At 34.3% G+C, this 18,943-nt stretch overlaps 1 protein-coding gene across 1 annotated transcript in view; it reads left to right on the top strand.

Moving 5' to 3' along the window:
• Positions 1-17,821, top strand: part of LOC139694107 (major facilitator superfamily domain-containing protein 8-like) — a 53,081-nt gene extending 35,260 nt beyond the window's left edge. The window contains exons 2-11 of the mRNA XM_071592536.1: positions 124-204; positions 310-483; positions 2,085-2,218; positions 6,678-6,933; positions 8,685-8,825; positions 11,128-11,201; positions 15,299-15,515; positions 15,623-15,736; positions 15,984-16,114; positions 17,711-17,821. Of these exons, the coding sequence (XP_071448637.1) occupies positions 124-204; positions 310-483; positions 2,085-2,218; positions 6,678-6,933; positions 8,685-8,825; positions 11,128-11,201; positions 15,299-15,515; positions 15,623-15,736; positions 15,984-16,114; positions 17,711-17,821 (1,433 nt within the window). The remainder of the gene's footprint in view (positions 1-123; positions 205-309; positions 484-2,084; positions 2,219-6,677; positions 6,934-8,684; positions 8,826-11,127; positions 11,202-15,298; positions 15,516-15,622; positions 15,737-15,983; positions 16,115-17,710) is intronic.
• The last annotated feature ends 1,122 nt before the right edge of the window (positions 17,822-18,943 follow it).

Below are 18,943 nucleotides of genomic sequence, written 5' to 3'. Positions count from 1 at the left end.
TTGATTTCAGCTCAGGGAAAAATTTCTTTTAGTATGTACTACCTTGTTTAGTTGTTACATTGATCCTGCCCTTTCCATCAGCATAATAAATTGAATCACTGATTATGATTTTTATCTTTTCAGCGGTCATATTCCCAACAGCATGGGATTACCTTCAAAGCCTAGGGGTTGAAGATGAGTACATGCTTGGCATAACTGTCTCAGGTAAAAGTGACTAATTTACAAGAGTAAAAAACATTTAGGTGAACAAGAAAAGTCTGAAAGTGCCACTCAATTCTGAAAATTATTGTGAAAAATTTTTCCTTTTAGCCTACAGTCTAAGTGGAGCATTTGCAGGGATCCTTGGAGGATATTTGGCGGACATGTACCCTGAAAAAACACGCTTATTCTGTGCATTATGTTCCATTGTAATGGTTGGTGGCAATATCCAATATACCATTGGACAATACACATGGAATGTTGTCGGGAGTCGACTAATTTGTGGTAAGTGTCACATTATCTACTAGTTATGATTTTACCTATAGTGTTTTGGTATGAAGATGAGCATTCATCTATAATGACAGTATATGATGCATATAATGAATTTACATGACTGAAAAACGTATGTAATTGCCTGGCATTCAATTCTCATTCTTCATTGCAGTCATTGAACAGAGATATATATTTCTCAGCAGCACCTTTTCTCTCACTGACATCAGCTATCTTTCATACATATTTAAGTGCCTAATTGGAATGCTCGAATAAAAGCTATGGAAATATTATCCCAATTACAAGGTTAATAGAAAGAATCGGCCAACTTGAATAATAAGAATGACAGAGAAAATGACAAAACAAGTACACATTTACTTATTAAGAGTATCTAATGTAGTTATGGATATTATACATATACTTAAAATCATATGTTATGAAATAATAACTGATTTATACTATAAATAAGGACTTGAGGTCATTAACAAACTCAGCCTTGTATTTTAGTTAATATTATGCAAAGTATGGCCTGTGGTGCAATATAATGTGCACCAACTTTGTTTAAAATTACTCAATTACTTCCACAAGTACAGTTTCTAGAATTAATGCTTTTTCCTGCACTAGAAGTTTGACTTTGACTGTAGAAATGCCATTTTTGTTTTACCTCAAGCCTATAAAGGACTTGGTTTATCACCGAACAGATAAGGGACTATTCAGAAACAACATCTGCAGATAGAGGGGCTCTTGAAGTTGAATTCTCTGGGACTATGGAGGATATAATGGATCTAGTACTAAGAATTTTCAAAATATATACAAATAATTGCAGCAGTTACATAGTGATAATGACCTGGAATTTCTTTTAATAACCTGTGGAGGTTTACATAATTTATGTAGTTTTAAACATGCCATGTAGTCAGATGATACCAGAGAATTGGGATAGTCAAAGTGAAGCAAGTGGCCTGAAACTCTAGATGTCTTTTCTGCTTGACTCTTGAGGGTGCAAATAAACATAATAATTTCAAAGAATCTGGACAGAAGGCCATCAAATTGTGGCGACAGGGAAGGATTAGAAGATATTTTATTTGAATAGAAATTTGACATGCTGAAAATGATAGATGCAAACTAATGTCTCCTATTATGCAACAGGGGCAATATAAAAGTACAGCACCACATCATACAAATAATATTGAGTGAAATTATTTAAGCTATTGGAGGTAGTTACTGGTAATAGTATTGGAGAGGAGGAGAAATATATATCGATTCAGAAAACCACAATCACCAAGACTAAAAGAATATCTCAATTAAATATAAATTGAATTTAACTTATCTTCATCTTTATTTCACCCAGCAGTAAAGGTATTCTGAAGTAAGCTTCAGAATATGCATAAAATTTCAAAGGAATGCTTTATGTGAAATAATGTTGAAAGTAATGTTTAATTTATTTGGTTTCAAACTCAGTTTTGAAGTAAAATTTAAATGCCAACTTGTATAGCCATAATTCAAAATCCCTTTCCGAATTTGTAAATTGTTATTAGTTGTAGATGCAATTATGCTGTATTAAAAATTGCAAATATTTCACTTAATCTTAATATCATATATTTCTGTGACTTCTTTAGGCTTAGGGACAGCTGCTGGGGCAACATTGCTGGCTTATGTGTGTCGGGTAACAACTAATAAGGAGAGGACAGCAATTTTATCCATTTGCAATGCGGCGAGGCAAGTTGGTGTGCTAGTGGGGCCAGCATTTCAGGTAGGCAAATGAAAGTAGAATTATAATGATAATCAAGTGTGATATTAAATCATATATAAACCTATACTGCATGAAATTAGTTCTATAAAAGACAGTGCCAAATTGGTGAAAAAATCATTTTCGTGAGCAGTTATCATATAGTTTTTTAGAAATCATTCACCTCAACTGAATGCAAATCAAAAAGATTTTTTGTTTCACCCACATAATATCTTAAACAACCATATGCCTAAAACCTTTAGTAACAAAACGTTATTCAATTCTCACCAAGGCTTTTAACTTTCTTGACTTCTAGTTAGATTTCAAGCACAGTTGGGACTAATTTTATGTGATGGCACTAGTATCATCTGTTCCTCACACAACTTGATTCTAATTCTCAGGGCTGAACTTGCTCTAACAAACTTTGGTTGAGGAAGTGCATACTTCCTCAACCAAAGGAACATGCTTGGGTTGGGCTGCAGTGACCAATTAAAAATTATTTTATACCGAGTACAGTTATGACTTGTGATTTTCACATCATACATTTCACTATCAAAATGATAGCATAGAAAATAATATGTAAAAGTGAATCAATTTACCTAAATCCCACCACAGAAAATGAAGTTGGAAATGTAATCAAGAAACTAAAAAACAAAAAATCCAGTGGGCATAATGGCATATCAAATTATCTAATAAAACTTAGTCAGGAATCTTTCATTTTACCAAGTACAAATATAGCCAATGAATTGTTTCTAATTGGGCAGTTTCCGGAAGAATTAAAAATAACCCAAGTTATTCCACTACATATAAAAGGAGCGAAAGACCAACTGGATAATTACAAGCCAATTTCACTAATTTCATGTATTTCAAAAATACTTGAAAAAATGTTGTAAGAAAGACTATTGAATTTCCACATAAAGAGTAAAGTACTTTCTTGGTCACAGCATGGTTTCAAAAAAAAATAAAAGTATGGAAACTGCATGCAGTTATTATGTAACTAAAATTGCCCAAGCTTTAAGCGATAAAACCCATGTTATAGGGGTAAATATGGATCTATCAAAAGCCTTTGATTCTGCAAAATCTTGCATTCTTGTAACTACACTAGGACATTATGGTATCTAGGGAGTAGCTCATCTCTGGCTTATGTCTTTTTTGGAAAATAGGAAACAGTATGTAGAAATTGTCGGAAAAAATGGTGCTACCCACAAATCAACTATGAAAACTATTAAATATTGTGTTCCACAAGGATCCGTTTTAGGTCCTTTACTTTTCCTGGTGTATATGAATGACATTGAAAATGCCATAATCTCTCCAGAGAACAATAACATGGTGCTCTATGCAGATGATAGAAGTCTAATAGCAGGTCATACAAAATCATCTCAATTAGAAATAGATTGTATGCTATGGTGAATTCAGTTGCTCAATGGCTGAATGTAAATAATTTACAACTAAATGCAAGAAAAACAGTTTACTTGGTATTTAGTAATAGAGACCTTCAGTCAAATATTTCTGTAGAAATAGGAAACCAATTGCTTTCTAATTTGGAACATACCAATTTATTGGGTTTAGAAATAGACAAAGTTAAGCTGTAGATTCCAAATGGAAAAATGTAGTAAAAAATTAAGCTAAGCCCTATTCCTTTGAAAAAATCTTGCCTACTAATGTAATGTAGAAGTATTAATCCCAGTATAACATGGTATATTTGAGTCCATAGCTCGATATGGCATCATCGGCTGGAGGTGAGAATACTCACCCTTTTCAAACGGGCATTAACGGTTATATTTAAACTAAATGCAAGAAAATCCTGCACGGAGTACTTCAAATGTCACAAATTCATGACCATTCCCTGTATCTATATGTATAATGTGATTTTGTATGCCTGTACCAAAACCCCTTCACTGGTCAGAAATAGGGATGTTCACATGTACAACACCAGGGGTAGGGATAATCTTTATAATGGCCATTGCAGAGTAGTAGTACTACAGAAAAACCCAGAAGTTTCAGGAAAGCTGCTCTTTAATTGACTTCCTGAAGAGCTAAAACAACTAATTCCCCAAGAAAATAAATTTTAAAAAATGTCCAAAGACTTCTTTGTAAATAATATTTTTTTATAGTGTCCAAGAATACACAGAAATAGACAATGCTGGGAAATCTGTTTATAAAATCCTTAATACCCCTTATTGTGTAATTCAAATCCATCCATGAATTTGTATAAATGTATGTAAATCCAATGTACCTGTAAATTTGATTGAATCTTCAACAAAGCCCATACAATTATGTATTGTTCTACGGTGAATAAATCTATCTATCTTTGCTGTGGTGGTGAGAAACCTAAATGATATAATAGAAGTGTATCTTTCCAATCAGTAATTAATAAATTTTCATTATTTCAAGATTAAGATTGGTTTACTGTAGCCATTTTATTTTTCTCTATTCAGTACTAATTTCCTCTCCCATGATAGTTTCTCTTGTTTTATGTCCTTCTTAATTTGACCTGTGTAATTTTTTCTTGTTCTGTCTCGTGGGTTGTTCCCTATAGTTTTCCCATCTATTAAGTATCTAACTGATTGTGCCTCAAAGTGTGCCCAATCCATCTAGTTTATTTTCTGGAAATGATGATAAATAATAATAAATTGAATGATAAACAATAATTACAAGTAAAAATAAATGAACATAAACAATAATATATAAAATAATAACATATAAAAATAATTAACAATAAAAATTGGTAATATTAAATAAAATAATTATTAATTTTCAATCTGTTGGCCAAATATTTGACTGGATTATTGTCCCTCACATGATGTTAGGTTACAAATAATATATTATATGCTTTCACTACGAATTATAGAATAAGTATGACTTCAGTCATTAAGGAACTGGACAGGCTGAACAGGTATTTGCTTATCAAGTATGTTTTTAGGTCTTTTCTGAAGCTTCGATAATAAGAGATATTTTTTATTCCAGTAGAATTTTAATTTCAGCATTGAATGTAATTGATGCTGCATTGTGGGACCCCTTTTGGCTTATTGTTAACTTGTACTCCATTACATGAATGTCTCGTTTTCTTTGAGTATTATAAAGTTGAGTGATACTCAGAATTGTTGTAAAATAAGTGGAGATATTTCCTAGCAATTAAGGCACAATGGAGAATGTAAAGGCAGAACAGGAGCATCCCTGAGGATTGAAAGCAAGATTTGTCAAGGGTCTGTGGTGTCACTCTGCAGATAGCTTTTACAGCTATGTATTCTGCAGGGAGAAAACATTGATAATATGTAAATAATTTAAAAGACCACAGATTGATTATGGAACAATTATCCCTGTGTCACCGTTTATCATAAATCAAACAAATTTAAGCAACTCTTTGACATACCTTCAGGCTGGGTTGCACTTCAAGGATCAGAGGTGTTCTGGACTCTCCTGACTGTGACTTTTTGGCATGGGCTGTTTTCATTCACTCATTCTCCACTGAAAATATAAATTTTCATTAAAATTATTAAAATTTATTTTAAATCAATGGGGCATGCTTTTTTTGTGGATAACAAATCTTCTTGGGAATCTATAGGCAGCACATAGAAACCAACTGCCCTCCCTACTTGCCTAATGTGTGAATTTCACATGCCATTGGGCTTAGTAATAGGTGAACTCTACTCTCATATATCCAACCAAGCTTCGAGTTGATAAATGTTTATCTAAGTGAAATACAAAATAAGTATTGGCATACATTGAGATTATTTTTTTAAACAAATTGGAATATCTTTGGTAATTCTATCAGTAATAAATTAATCAGAAAATAAACTTCAATCCAAAAGTTGGAAATTGTAAAGACCAACTGGTACTGAGACTTACAGTACATGAAATTCACACATTCAGGGAAGGATTTCTTTCCCTGGAAAAATTTTGGTATCTCATAAAATTCTTGTAATATTTTCCAAGGTAATAGACATGAAGGTTTGTTTTGATTGTCGTGGGTGAGACTTGCCCCAAACTAAGCCTTAAGCTATGTGAAATTCACATGTCCAAGACAGGGGGGCCAAGTACTTTCCTTGAGCGGCCAATTTAGTTTTCCACAAAATATCACCAACCAGATTATTGCTTGGTTGGGATTTTATATAGTATTATCTAAGGTTGGTAGCCTGAGACCCTGGAGTCAGTAGCTCAATGCTCACTTCACCAGGCTAACATCTCACCCGGAGAGTTCAAATTGAGTGAACTCTTATGGATAGAGAATTCAAAGACTGATCAAAGGGTCCCATTCAGAATAAAGTTATTGCATTTAAAAAATGGCGGTTTGTTGTTTTTGGGCTAAAAAGAAGCATCAATTAGGACTTAAACATGGTCAATAGACATTTGTACAAATGTGTTACCATACTTACAACTGAAATTTCACGGAAAATTTTGAATTTTACTGACGATGTAAAGTTAGATGAAAAATGCTGAGCATTAAAACAAATTGCTCATTTTTTCTTTATAACTATGACAGGCCCTACTCACTAAAGTCAACCTGCAAATTGGCCCAATTATGGTTAACCATACAAATGCTGCAGGACTGCTGATGGCATTGCTGTGGGTCTTTGGTTTCCTGCCACTTCTCTTATTTCTCGGCCACTTTGACTACACAGCACACCCACTGTCTGAATATGAAGACCTACCATGCAATGAAGATGCTTCTAAGCCATTCTCTGGCAATGGAACCCTCACCATGTCATCCCTGTTCCACCATTCCATGGTTAAGAAAGGTGAGATATCCTGAATGTCATGCTGTTCTATTTAAAAAAGTGTTTTTTATTTGTTTTGATGCTCAAAGTGCTATAGATAATGGTAAATTTGAGTATATATATATATATATATATATATATATATATATATATATATATATATATATATATATATATATATATATGTCCATACCCTTCCCATGGACTACAACCTTGATATGGTGGAAGGACTTGTGCATTCCAACGACCCCTAAAACAGTGCCGGTAGGAGCAATGATAATTGCTCCTAATATGGTCATCCATTACAGATACGCCGAAGGTTAGGAGCCAGACGAAAGGTAGTCAAAAAAGGTGTAGGAAATCAGTCCTGGCAACTAAGAGGCAATCCGCATGTGTCATGCCCAGCAGTCGGAGAGGTAAGGCTTCCATGGTCGTCATCTCACAAAAAGCCTTGCGAAGCAAAACCGACAGTAGCAGGGCAGAAGATGCAAAAGAAGAATGCCAAATTAGTTTGAATAGGAACTTCGAATATTAGGACAATGTTTAGGACAGGAAAATTAGAGAATATAAAGTGAGAAATGGAAAGAGGAAATGGAAGCAGTGTTTTTCGATCCATGCGAGGTGAGATGGAATGATAGCGGGGATTACTTGAGTGATAGTTATAGAGTAATATTCAGCAGAGGAGACAAGAGCCAATGAGGGCTATAATATTGAATAAAAAGGTAGGAAAAGCAAAGTCACCATAGAGCAAGCAGCGGATACAATATTACCAGTAGAGATGAAAGCAGAACCGATGGACTTGGTTATTATTCAGGTAAACATGCCACCAAGCAATCATAATGAGGAAGAAGTCGATAGGATATACGATCAGTAAGAGGACATAATCGCTTGTGTTCCTGCTGGGAATCATTTGATAGTGATGGGGGATTGGAATGCAACAATAGGTGAAGGAAGAGATGGTGATGAGTTTATGATCTTAGATTCTCTTAGGATCACAACTGAGCCAAGTTATGTAATTACTCATAATGAAATCATTGCACTCGCTGATATAGTGTTCTTTCTTCAGAACTTCCCTTTAGCTACGTTTTTTGACCAATGAGTTATTTTCCCTCAAAGTCCTTAAAATACATTTCACTGCAAGAGAATGTATAATTATCAGCACCCAGGAAGAAACACTCTCAGTCATCTGTCAGGTGATTTTCTAGCAATAATTCTCTTGTCCTTTTTGCTTACTTTGCCAATTATCTATTCATAGTCTTTAGTACAATTGACGTAGTCATTTTCAGTCAGTGGTAAGTTTGTAACAAAATTCAGTCCTTTTTCCATAAGAGCTATCTCCCTCCAGTCAAGTTCATGTTCAGGCGGATTCTTGAAAGGAGAACAACACTTATGAGGAGAGGGAAACTCATTGAACATATCCTGAGACAAGTATTGTCATGCAGGGAGTTGAGGGAATTCAGTGTTTGGCAGGGAACAGGATGATTAGGACAACTGCTACAAACTGATAATAAACACTTAAATTAGCAATCACTGATTTAATGCAACTTCTGAATTGTGGAGTCCAGCAAGTTAGGTTCAAGTTAAATTTTCCTTGAGTAAACTTTCCCGTGAATAAAAAAAATACCTTACTAACATTTAAGTAGTGACAAGGGGGAAAAGATATCCAAAAATGGTCAACTTATTATTTTACTAGTTATATCATTGCTTAAGTAAATATTAAATATGAATGAAGTAAATATAATGATACAAAAATCTATGAAATCTTCCGACAGATCCAATACAAATCAGTGACTTTTCCCCATGGAGTGATGATAGTTTGAAAAGTAAGAGACGTCAAATTTCACGAAGTGAATCAGAGACGGTGACTAACCCACAAGATGAGGATATGAAAGAATCTGATACTACAAGCCAAAGTAAGTACTAATTCTCATTCACATGCATTTAAATATTACTTTAATATTTAACTATTAAACAATACTTCCAATGAATCTTAGCCAGTACCAGTAAACAGTAACCAGACAGAGCGGCTTTTGTTTACAATTCAATTTTAAAATGTGGCATCCAGCATTGAAAAGCATTCAAGGTGATTTATTGGCTTAAAAACTAGACACTGTTCACCATTTTCATGCAATGGTAAATAATTAGATATGATCCTTGCCCTTAAAAAAAAATTCATTCATAACTCAACCCTCAAAATCCACCTTAAATGAAACAACAGACTGGCAAGGAATGCAAGTAATTTCCAAGGAAAGGACTTACTATGATTGCTGATAAAAAGACTTCTATGGAAAGATTTACATGTGTATCAACATTAACTTAAAAGGGTGAGTCAATAAATAAGTTGCAAACATCAGCAAGGCAACTGCAGGAGCTGTTATGAACATTTCATTGGGAATGCTAGGAACATTCATCACACAGTCCCGACTTGGCTCCCATCAATTTTCATCTTTTCAGGCCCCTGAAAATGATTTGGGTGGCTGAAATTTTGAAAATGATGATGTCGTTGTTCAAGAGGCTACTCATTTACTGCAAGAGTAAACGAATGACTTCTTTAATTCCAGCTATCAAGGACTTTAAAAGACATGGCCTAAGTATCTGACTGCACAGGGTGAATACATAGAAAAGTGAAATAAATTCAAGGAAGTTGCTTTGATTATTAATGCCTCTATCCAGTTTTGCAAGCTATTTATTGACTTATCTTCTTATATACAATGAATCTGGAGTTTGCAATAGGCAATATTTGAGATTATTAGGGATATATCGTTGTATTCAAAGCATAATTCCATTGATCCTTGATGGTTTGACCATCATTTTAGCATCCATAACCATTTCTAAAGACAGTTTCCCTTATGACATTTTCATTTAATCTTAATTTATTTCAGAAGATCAGATAGTGAATTTACTTGATGGGGAGAGCTCCGAAGGTTCCTGTATGAAAAATAATGCATGGGAGAGGCAAAACGATCATGGGAGCTGCTCATTGCCTAGGAGTAGGAGATCATCTGTGGCGTCAATGGCAACAATGATGGCATCCATAAGCACAGACATAATATTTCCATCAGAAAACCAACCGAACAAACAATCGAAGAATTCTGGTACTTACCGTTAACATATATGTATATTCTTAATAGTGTATGTATCTCTTCAGTCATACTTGGGGACTGACACATTGATCAGTCCCTCTAAAGTACCAACGTAAAATTAAAGAGAAGAGAGTTTTGTCATAACAGCCTTATCATCTGTTGTTTTAAGTAATTTCTCTGGTTTTTCAATTCCAAATTCAATTATTTTAAATGGTATACAAGTTTTAAGGTATGCCTAACCCATAATAATTTCATAAATATTTGTGACTGAAGAAACACAATGACTGGGGTTGATGTCCCCTAGGACTCTGTCCACATAGGTTCAAATAGGCAATGCATTTTCCAATGCTTCCTACTATTCTTATATAGTTTTAGAATTATTCAACTGAGTCCGGCTATTTCCTTGGTGTTTATTGTGGAGCAGAGAACTGTGGAGCATATAAAAACAATTATGTTTAAGGAAACTTGGGGAAGTTAATTTAAAGTAAGATAAAAATTTATAAATTAACTGGCATAATTTTATTGAAATTTAACTTTACATTTAATTTAGTGGTTAATATTGTCATTCCCTCATGAAAACAATGATTATTTGATCTCCGTTCAAACTTAACTGAGACTAAAATGTTTACCCCAAAACAATGCATACATTAGTACCCACTGAGGAATCAAAGAAATTTTTTTACAAGGCCGGCAATTTTTATCTAGCCTAAAAATTTACTCTTCATCAAGTAATTTAATTTAAAACAAAGAAATAATTTGCTGGTCATGCCACCTCTGTTAGCCTCCTAATAAGGATTAACTCCTGCTTAGTACAACTAAACTTATTCATTAGCATTCTTCTTAAGTAAAATTCCCAGTTAAATCTGAGTAACTGAAATTGCCCCTTGCATTTCGTAAATCACATTTTTTTTCATTGAGACCACGAGATGATAGCCCGATGAAGATAGAATCGACTTCTAGAAACAAAGGCAGAGATTGTGACTGAAGATACCTTCGAGCCTTGGGTTTTGAATGAATGGGGATGTACTATATTTGATAAATTCATAGCCGCTATTAGAATGGAAATATTTGATGGCTGGTAGAGGATCTAATTAATGATGATTTTTTAATTAATTTTATTTACCCATTCTAGCATTGCTTAGTGACACCGTGGTCAGCCTTCTTGGGTCAGCATTCACTCTATTCTTCTGCCAAATACTTGTTGAGGTAGGTGGTTATCTTTTGCTCATTTAATTTAAAATTATTTTTAAGAAGTTGTTTAATTTGGAACTTGAAATTAAATGGGACAATTATGAAACCAATTCACACTGCAGCAATGTATCAGCGTTTGACTAACTTTGAATGAGCCAGGCAAAGAATATGAATTTAAGGTGCAATTAATTTCAATCCCTGATGTAGTATTCATTTAGGGACCCTCCATTTTAACAAATAAAGTGCTCTGATTTCCTCCAGCAATAGCAAATTGACAGAAAATAAATATCATGAAATTAGTACCTAATTGCTAAGGAAGTACTTAATAATTACCTAGCTCGATAAACTAAACACTTGAATAATTATTAGTTCTTGAGGCTTTTTTAAAACTTTTGAAAAAGCTGCCCAAGTTGTTAAAAATGCATTGAAATGCAGATATTGTCATCATAAGGTTATCGGCCGATCTAAGGGTGATTTTGCATTTGGAATTTCAAACAAATATTACATATTGCATGGACTTTTTCTTGTAACCCTTCGAATATTTCCTTTTTCATACTTTCTACATACCTTTTTACTGTCCAAAACGTTTATTCCCTTCCTTAATTTTCCTTGCTTACCATAGATTATCTCTTACATTATGAAATTCAACATCCCTCTGCCCTTCAATATCTCCTCCACTCACTTTTTCTACCTTCTTCAAATTTCCAGGCGTTTTCCTCTCTTTATCCTCCATATTCAAAAATTTGTCATTATTCATCCTCTCTAACTTATTTTCTGTGTTCTCATGTGTGTTCACATCTCAAAAAAACCTCAAATCTATGCTCAACCTCTTACCCAAAAGATCAAATTTTAATTTCAGACAACATAATAAACTTTAAACTAAAATTTTCTTTACTGCTACAACATACTTGTCACCAAAAATCCTTTTTTTTGGGAATGCTTCTTTCAAACCACATTTTTTTACTTGAGTAGCTATCATTTAAATTCAAAGTACTGCCTAATGATATGAACTATTCTGCCTGCACTAGTTGATTTCCTCCCTCTTTAATGTTTAAGGAATTCATAAATTTAGGACCTCCTTTTTGGAATTCTTGAATAAAACACTTCCTGGCATCACTTGGTGGAAAATCTTCATATTGAAATCAAAAGTAAACAACTGGAGTTCTTACTTCTTGTGCCTTTCATCACAAGCTAAAAATTCCCTTAATTCTACAAACAGAAGGCTATATCTAGCTTTTTGCAATAAATCCTCAGTACTGTACTGGTAAGGTTCTCCTTGTGCCAGTTGACTTATACCATGCTGCTCTCAACTTCGACATCCCTTTTGACTTCGATTTGGGGTAAAAAAATGATTTCTCCAAATGTGACTACGCCTCGGTAAACTCATACCTTGAAGATATTAACTGGCCAGGTCTGTGGTGCAATAATTCCGTAAATAAGGCTTTCACTAAATTTTATTCTGCTCTGCATATTGATATTTATCAGTTTAAATTCAAATTACGTTTTGTTTACCCCTCTTACTCCAATTGGTATTGAAAAGAATTGAAATAATTAATTAAACTTAAAAAACATATCATTGTGTATGAAAAATCACTAGGTCTTCCACTCATTACTCCTAATTTTCAGAGCAATGAGAAAAGTGTAAGAAATTATCTAATGAATGTTATCACTCTTTTATTAACAATGTCTCTTCCAGTTTATCCAAAAATATCAAACTTTTTTTGAATCATATCAATTTACTATGCAAACACAATTCATTGCCCAAAGGCATATTAATTTTATTTATTCCTTAATAATGTAATTGGAGAAAACCACAAATCACTTGCTGAACTCTTTGCAAGCCACTTTCCTGGTGTTTACATCAATAGTTGTTCTCAGGCCCTAACATCTTGTAATTTTCTTTTTGAAATTAACTTAAGTACTTTTTCAGTATGAAAGAGAATGTAAATTAAAAAGTCTTGGTATTGGCAAAGGTTGTGGTCCTGATAATGTTAGTAGTAGCATTTAGGGGAGGTGACCGACAGCTGAGGTCATTTGCGGCATTAGGGATGAACAGGAAAGGATGATGAACCCAAGAGAAACCCGGCATCGGCATTAGCCTACTCTGAACGGAAGGTGCCAAGGGGTCTGCAGCTTAACATCCCATCCGACGTATGACGTACTCACACAAAGTGCCCTCCACAAAGCACCTCAAGTAGGGATTGAGATACCACGAAAAAATATTCAATGCCGACAGGATTCGAACCAGAGCTCTGGGTGGAAAGCCATCCTTAAAACTAATTGTCCCTAAATAAAATGACAAGTGTGATATCTCCAACTGCCATCCAATACGTATTCAATATGTGACAGCCAAACTAATGGAGTGCTTAATAGAGGACAAACTAGCAGCATTGCTTAAAACTGTACAAGAGAAACATGGCTTCAGACAAGGCATGTCTACTGGCACTATTTTGTTGATGTACACCAATTACCTAAGTGATGCCTCGGGAAAAGGTCACCAAATTAGACTATTTACCCTGATTTCTCAAAAGAATTCAATAAGGTAAATCACACAATCTTGTTACATAAAATGATATTAATTGGTGTTAATAGAATGACGTTAAATTGTTATAGAGTTACCTAGTTGAGCAACTATTCAAGCTCAAGTCCACTATTTCAAGTGTTTTGGATGTGCGATCAGGTATTCTACAGGGTTCACACATTGGGCCAGTATATTATTATATTTATCAATGGTATTAGTTATTGTAGATATCATCAATGATGTTATTTCCCCATATAATGCATGTAGATGAAATAAAAATATTTAATGTGTTGCAAAACTAAGATCACTGCCGGTATATTAGTAATCGTCTCCTGAGAATCTCCAAAAGTGGTGTGTTAAAAATTTTATGTCCTTAAATGTAAAAAAAATGTATTCACCAGCAGACCATGAGGTATAGGTTTTGTCAAAGCAGAATATACATATATGTAAAACAATAGAATGCAAATCATATTGTAATCTCCTTTCATTATAATAAAATACCTATTCCACCTTGATTATTCTCTTGATGGTAAATCTATTCCTAGCACTTAAGTCATCAAAGATTTAGGAGATATTTTGGTTCTCTCTTTAACTCTTGGTAGTTGGTTTTCATGAGTATAAAGGTCTTCATATGTTAGGTTTCATAAATAGATTTACCAAATATTTTAAAGACATCTGTTTGAAAAATACTTGCATATATCTTTAGTTCATTCTATTTTAGAGTATAATTCATTCATATGGAACCCATAATATAAAGCACATGTTAATAGTATTGAAAGAGTGAAAAATAAATTCTTACTATGTGTCAACTATTACACTGGCTTCTCCACAACTCAGAGATGAAGAGGGACCTGATATAGATTAGGATGCTGGATTTTGTGTTTTGTTAGGCATCACAAAATGTTTTATTTAGTAGCTGTGTCCATCCAAAAACCTACCTTAACTGGTAGATTACCTAATAATAATTTAAAAAAATGAATGCATTGAATGTATCCACAAGTTGAGTTAGTTTTACTACACAATTTATGTAAGAACCTTATAATATCTTCCTCTTTACTATAATTAATACCTTTTGATGTTTCATTTCCTTATACCAGAAGGGTAAAATTATTTTACATTGAAAACTGCAGTAGAAAATTTTCATACTATTCACCTATCACGAGGATGTTCCCCTAATTTAATCTTCTTAGCTCAAATGTTTATTTGCACTATTATACTTTCCCCGAATTTAAGTTGAATCCATAGAAACTTCATTTGAAATATATACCAATCCATCAATAATTAATTCACTCTGTGCAGTAACCTGCATTAGATATATTACCATTGAATTTTTTTTAAATTTAGTAGCTCTTTTAAGAACATGTTGTATTTGTTAATTTATATATTCAAGTGTTTGTGTACCGCTCATTTGACATCTTTTTGTGTGATATGGTATGTGAATATTGTATTGTAAATTGGAAATTTGCCAGTAATAAACATTATTATCATAATTATTTTTAGATGATTAAAACCTTAAGAGATGCTAAATTTTGTTGACATTGATTGGTTTATTTATGGGCAAAATTTAGTGTGCACATTTTCTTAATTTCAGACAATAATTCCAGTTTTCATGAAAGGCGCTTGGGGATTTGGTGACATTGGAACTAGTATGGCATACCTGATTGGTGGTATGCAGTGCCTTTTCCTATTTGGAATTCTGATTCCTGTGTCCAAAGTAATTTCAGACACAGTCCTTCATCTAATTGGTTTGATTCTCCTAATCTTGGGAATGGGTGTCCTTGCTGTTGTGCTCCCTATTATAGAAAAAGGTATATAAATGTTTATGAAATTATCTCAAGCATGCATAAACAGACAGTGTCCCATTATTACATTGTTTTCCAGACCTGAACTAATGGATAATTTCATTTTTCACCAGGATCCCACTTCTGGTATTTTGCTGGAGGGTGTTTCATTGTGGGTTTAGCCTATCCAATAGCATCTGTAGCAAATGCTTCCTTGCTTTCCAAGGCCCTGTCAAGAGAAATTCAAGGTACATCCTCCAATATTATATACCGTATTAGTTTTACTTAGATAATATGTTATTTCAATTTTAAAAAATCATATTATTATGATGATATATTGACAACTTTATTAATTAAAAAATATCAATTTTTCACAAAGGATCCATAATTTATTTATTTATTTATTGAAACTAGGAAATCCCTTTTCTCCATCTAAATAAACCCAAACCAATTCAGAAGACGGACTAATCATTTTTCTCATTGTATCCACCACAGGTGTAGGACAAGGATTAAGAAGATTTGCCACATACCTAGGCTTGATTCTGGGACCATTATGGGCTGGGTCATCAGTTCGCCAACCTGAACTCCTGATGGGTGTGTCACTCCTACTTATTGTCATACACCTTGTAAGTCATGAATAATCTTAAAACAAAAAGGCATGATGATTTATTTTCCATGCAAGCAATGGCAAATGGAATATGAAAACTTTAAAAACGTGACAACATTACCGCATGTGTTAGGGAATAGCTGGTATTTCAATTATTTTTGGTCTCTCAATTCCTCTGGTAGCACATGTGCACATAAAATCCCCACAAGTCGCACTTAGATCATTTCCAGATTTCCCAAGGGCTGCACTATCAGAGTTAATGCAACACCCATACTCAACAAAGCATGACCTTAGCGGTAGTAGGGGATTTAATTACCCACCAAACTACCAAGGGCAACTTGGGTGTCCTGTGATATGAAATGATATTTGAAAATGAAAAACAAGATATATAACATGGCTCCATCAGGTAATGAAATTATACTTCATATCGTTTCACTGCGCAAAAGGGGTTAAAAGATGATGAAGGGTTAGTGCTGGGGGAAAAGAATTCTTGAGGACTCCCAAGGAGGTCAAAGTGCCATCCTGCCCAGAAGAATACATAATCTTAAAAGTTTGCTTAGGGGAGAGTGTTAGGCAAAGGAGGAAGGGGTGGATATAGCATAGAAGTTTTGGATGATGGGAGGAAAAGAAGTTCTAGGTGTTGAAGAGGGGCTTATTGTGACTTCAGTTATTGAGTTGGGTTTTATAGGAGGGGCAAGGGAATGTCCCAATCTACTGTTGTTTAGGCTGTGCCCATCCAAAACCTACTTTAAAAGGTAAAAATATCAAATAATAATAATAACTGGGGCAGGAGTTGAAAGTGCAGTGAATTTTCATAACATTATTAGTCCATACGTTCAGCTCCCCAACCCTAGTTTCTGTCACCTGAGGGGTGTGCATGCACAAAAGTGATGTACGTGTAAAGGCACTGGCACTTGTCTCATGCATGTAGTATATTGAGTTAGTATATTGAGATATCCCTTACAGTAAAAAGGTCATACAGGCTCTGTCCCAAAAATAAGGAGAATAAATCTGGGGAAAAAATGTTTTTGCAGATCAAAGTATGATTTACTAAAATTCCTCTAAAAAGCACCCCTTTGAATTGGCACACCAATGGCAGAGCCTCTGCCAGTCATGATTCTCTCCATGGAAGGCATTGGTGGGAACATTGTTCAGGCACCTAGTCATGGCCTCTTCGATGTTATCTAGCATTCCAAAATGCTTGCCATTCAAACTCCTTTTTATTATTGGGAGCAAAAATAAGTCCAGCAGTGCCACATCAGGACTGTAGGGGGAATGGGGCAGCATTTCTGCCTTGTGCTTGGCCAGGTACTTGGTCACGAGAAAGACTGTGTGGAATGGCATGATGTTATGGTGCAGCCTCCAGTTGGCAAAGATCTACTCCTTGACACATTGCATTCTTTTCTATAGCCTTTCAAGGATTTCTATGCAAAAATTACTGTTCACTGTCTGTCCCTAAGGCACAATCTCTTGGTGGATAATTCCTTTGAGTCGAAAAAGACGATAAGCTTATTTTTACTTATTTTTGGGACATACCCTGTACAAGCACTAAATATTACTGCCATGGTGTACACGATAAGCATTTAATTAGTATTTTTACTTCTTTTATTTGCAGCTGATGTTCCTCCAAACCATGAAGAAGTTGATAACCATTGAAAGGTTTTTAACTGCCACCAGTAGTACAAATAGGAGTATAGACAGTATTGAATGTGCTGGAAGAAATTAATGATAAACCTGAATACTCGCCAGAAATGAATGTTTTCATGCAAATAAAGTGATTGTATATTAAATTATGTAATGTAAGAGGGACCCTCAAAAAAGAAATGGACAAAAGCCATATACACCCACGCAGGTATTTATTTCTACAAGTATATATTTTGATCTGCCTCAAAGTACTCTCCATCTGCCTCAAAACACTGGTCAATGTGGAAATCAATACGTCAATGTGGTCAAGTCAAGTCAATACAAGTCAAGTTAATATGGCCACTATTGGTCAATATAGTCACTTCTGGATGCAGCTCATTAACTCCACCATTTATATTTTTTTAAAGATTGTGTCATTTTTTTTGCTTCACCTCATCCATGCTACAAAACTTTTTCTTTTTAAGGAACCTTTTCACCCTATGGAATGGAAAAAAAGTCACACAGTTTGACATTGGGTGAATGTATTGAATCTGGTCATGCTATTGTTGATCAAATACAGCCTCATGGACAAATCCATGTCGGCAGTTGCATTGTCATGGTAAAACTGTCACTTCCTACTTTGCCACACTGTGGTCAGTTCTCTCAGAATTAATTCAAAGCTGTTTGCTGGAATGCCTGGTTAACAATCCCATGCAGTAGGATAAACCCTTTAAAGTGAACTCTGCCACTGCAACAAAAAAAATAAGCACAATCTTGAAGCTTGATTTTATTTACCAGGCTTCTTTGGGACAAGATGAGTTGACAGACTTAAACTGACTAGACAGCTGTTTTGTTTCGAAGGGTCAAACCTGAAGCACCAGATTTCCCACATACCTGCAGTTGTAAAACTCACCATATGGCTGGAAATCATTTTAGAAAAAAATTTGCTGGCTTTCTCAAGTGCAATACCCAATGAACCTGGTCGGAATAGTGATAGTTGAGGTTCCACACCATACCTACCTCCTGACAGAACTTAATACCTCAGCCTATATACTATACAGTATGCTCACAGCAGCATTAGTCCAGTTTATTTTTGGGTCCATCCTTGTATATCAATATGAAAAGTATTTTTATATTTTCATCATTATTTATATGCCCTATTATTGTAATATTCATAGTATTGTAATAAATTATAACAAAAAATAATGGATGTTTCATTGATTAC

The sequence above is a fragment of the Hetaerina americana genome, unplaced genomic scaffold (assembly GCF_022747635.1).
Source record: "Hetaerina americana unplaced genomic scaffold, ioHetAmer1.1.p SCAF_5, whole genome shotgun sequence".
NCBI lineage: Eukaryota > Metazoa > Arthropoda > Insecta > Odonata > Calopterygidae > Hetaerina > Hetaerina americana.
Note: the sequence above shows the minus strand (reverse complement) of the source record. Positions and strands in the feature narration are given on the sequence as shown.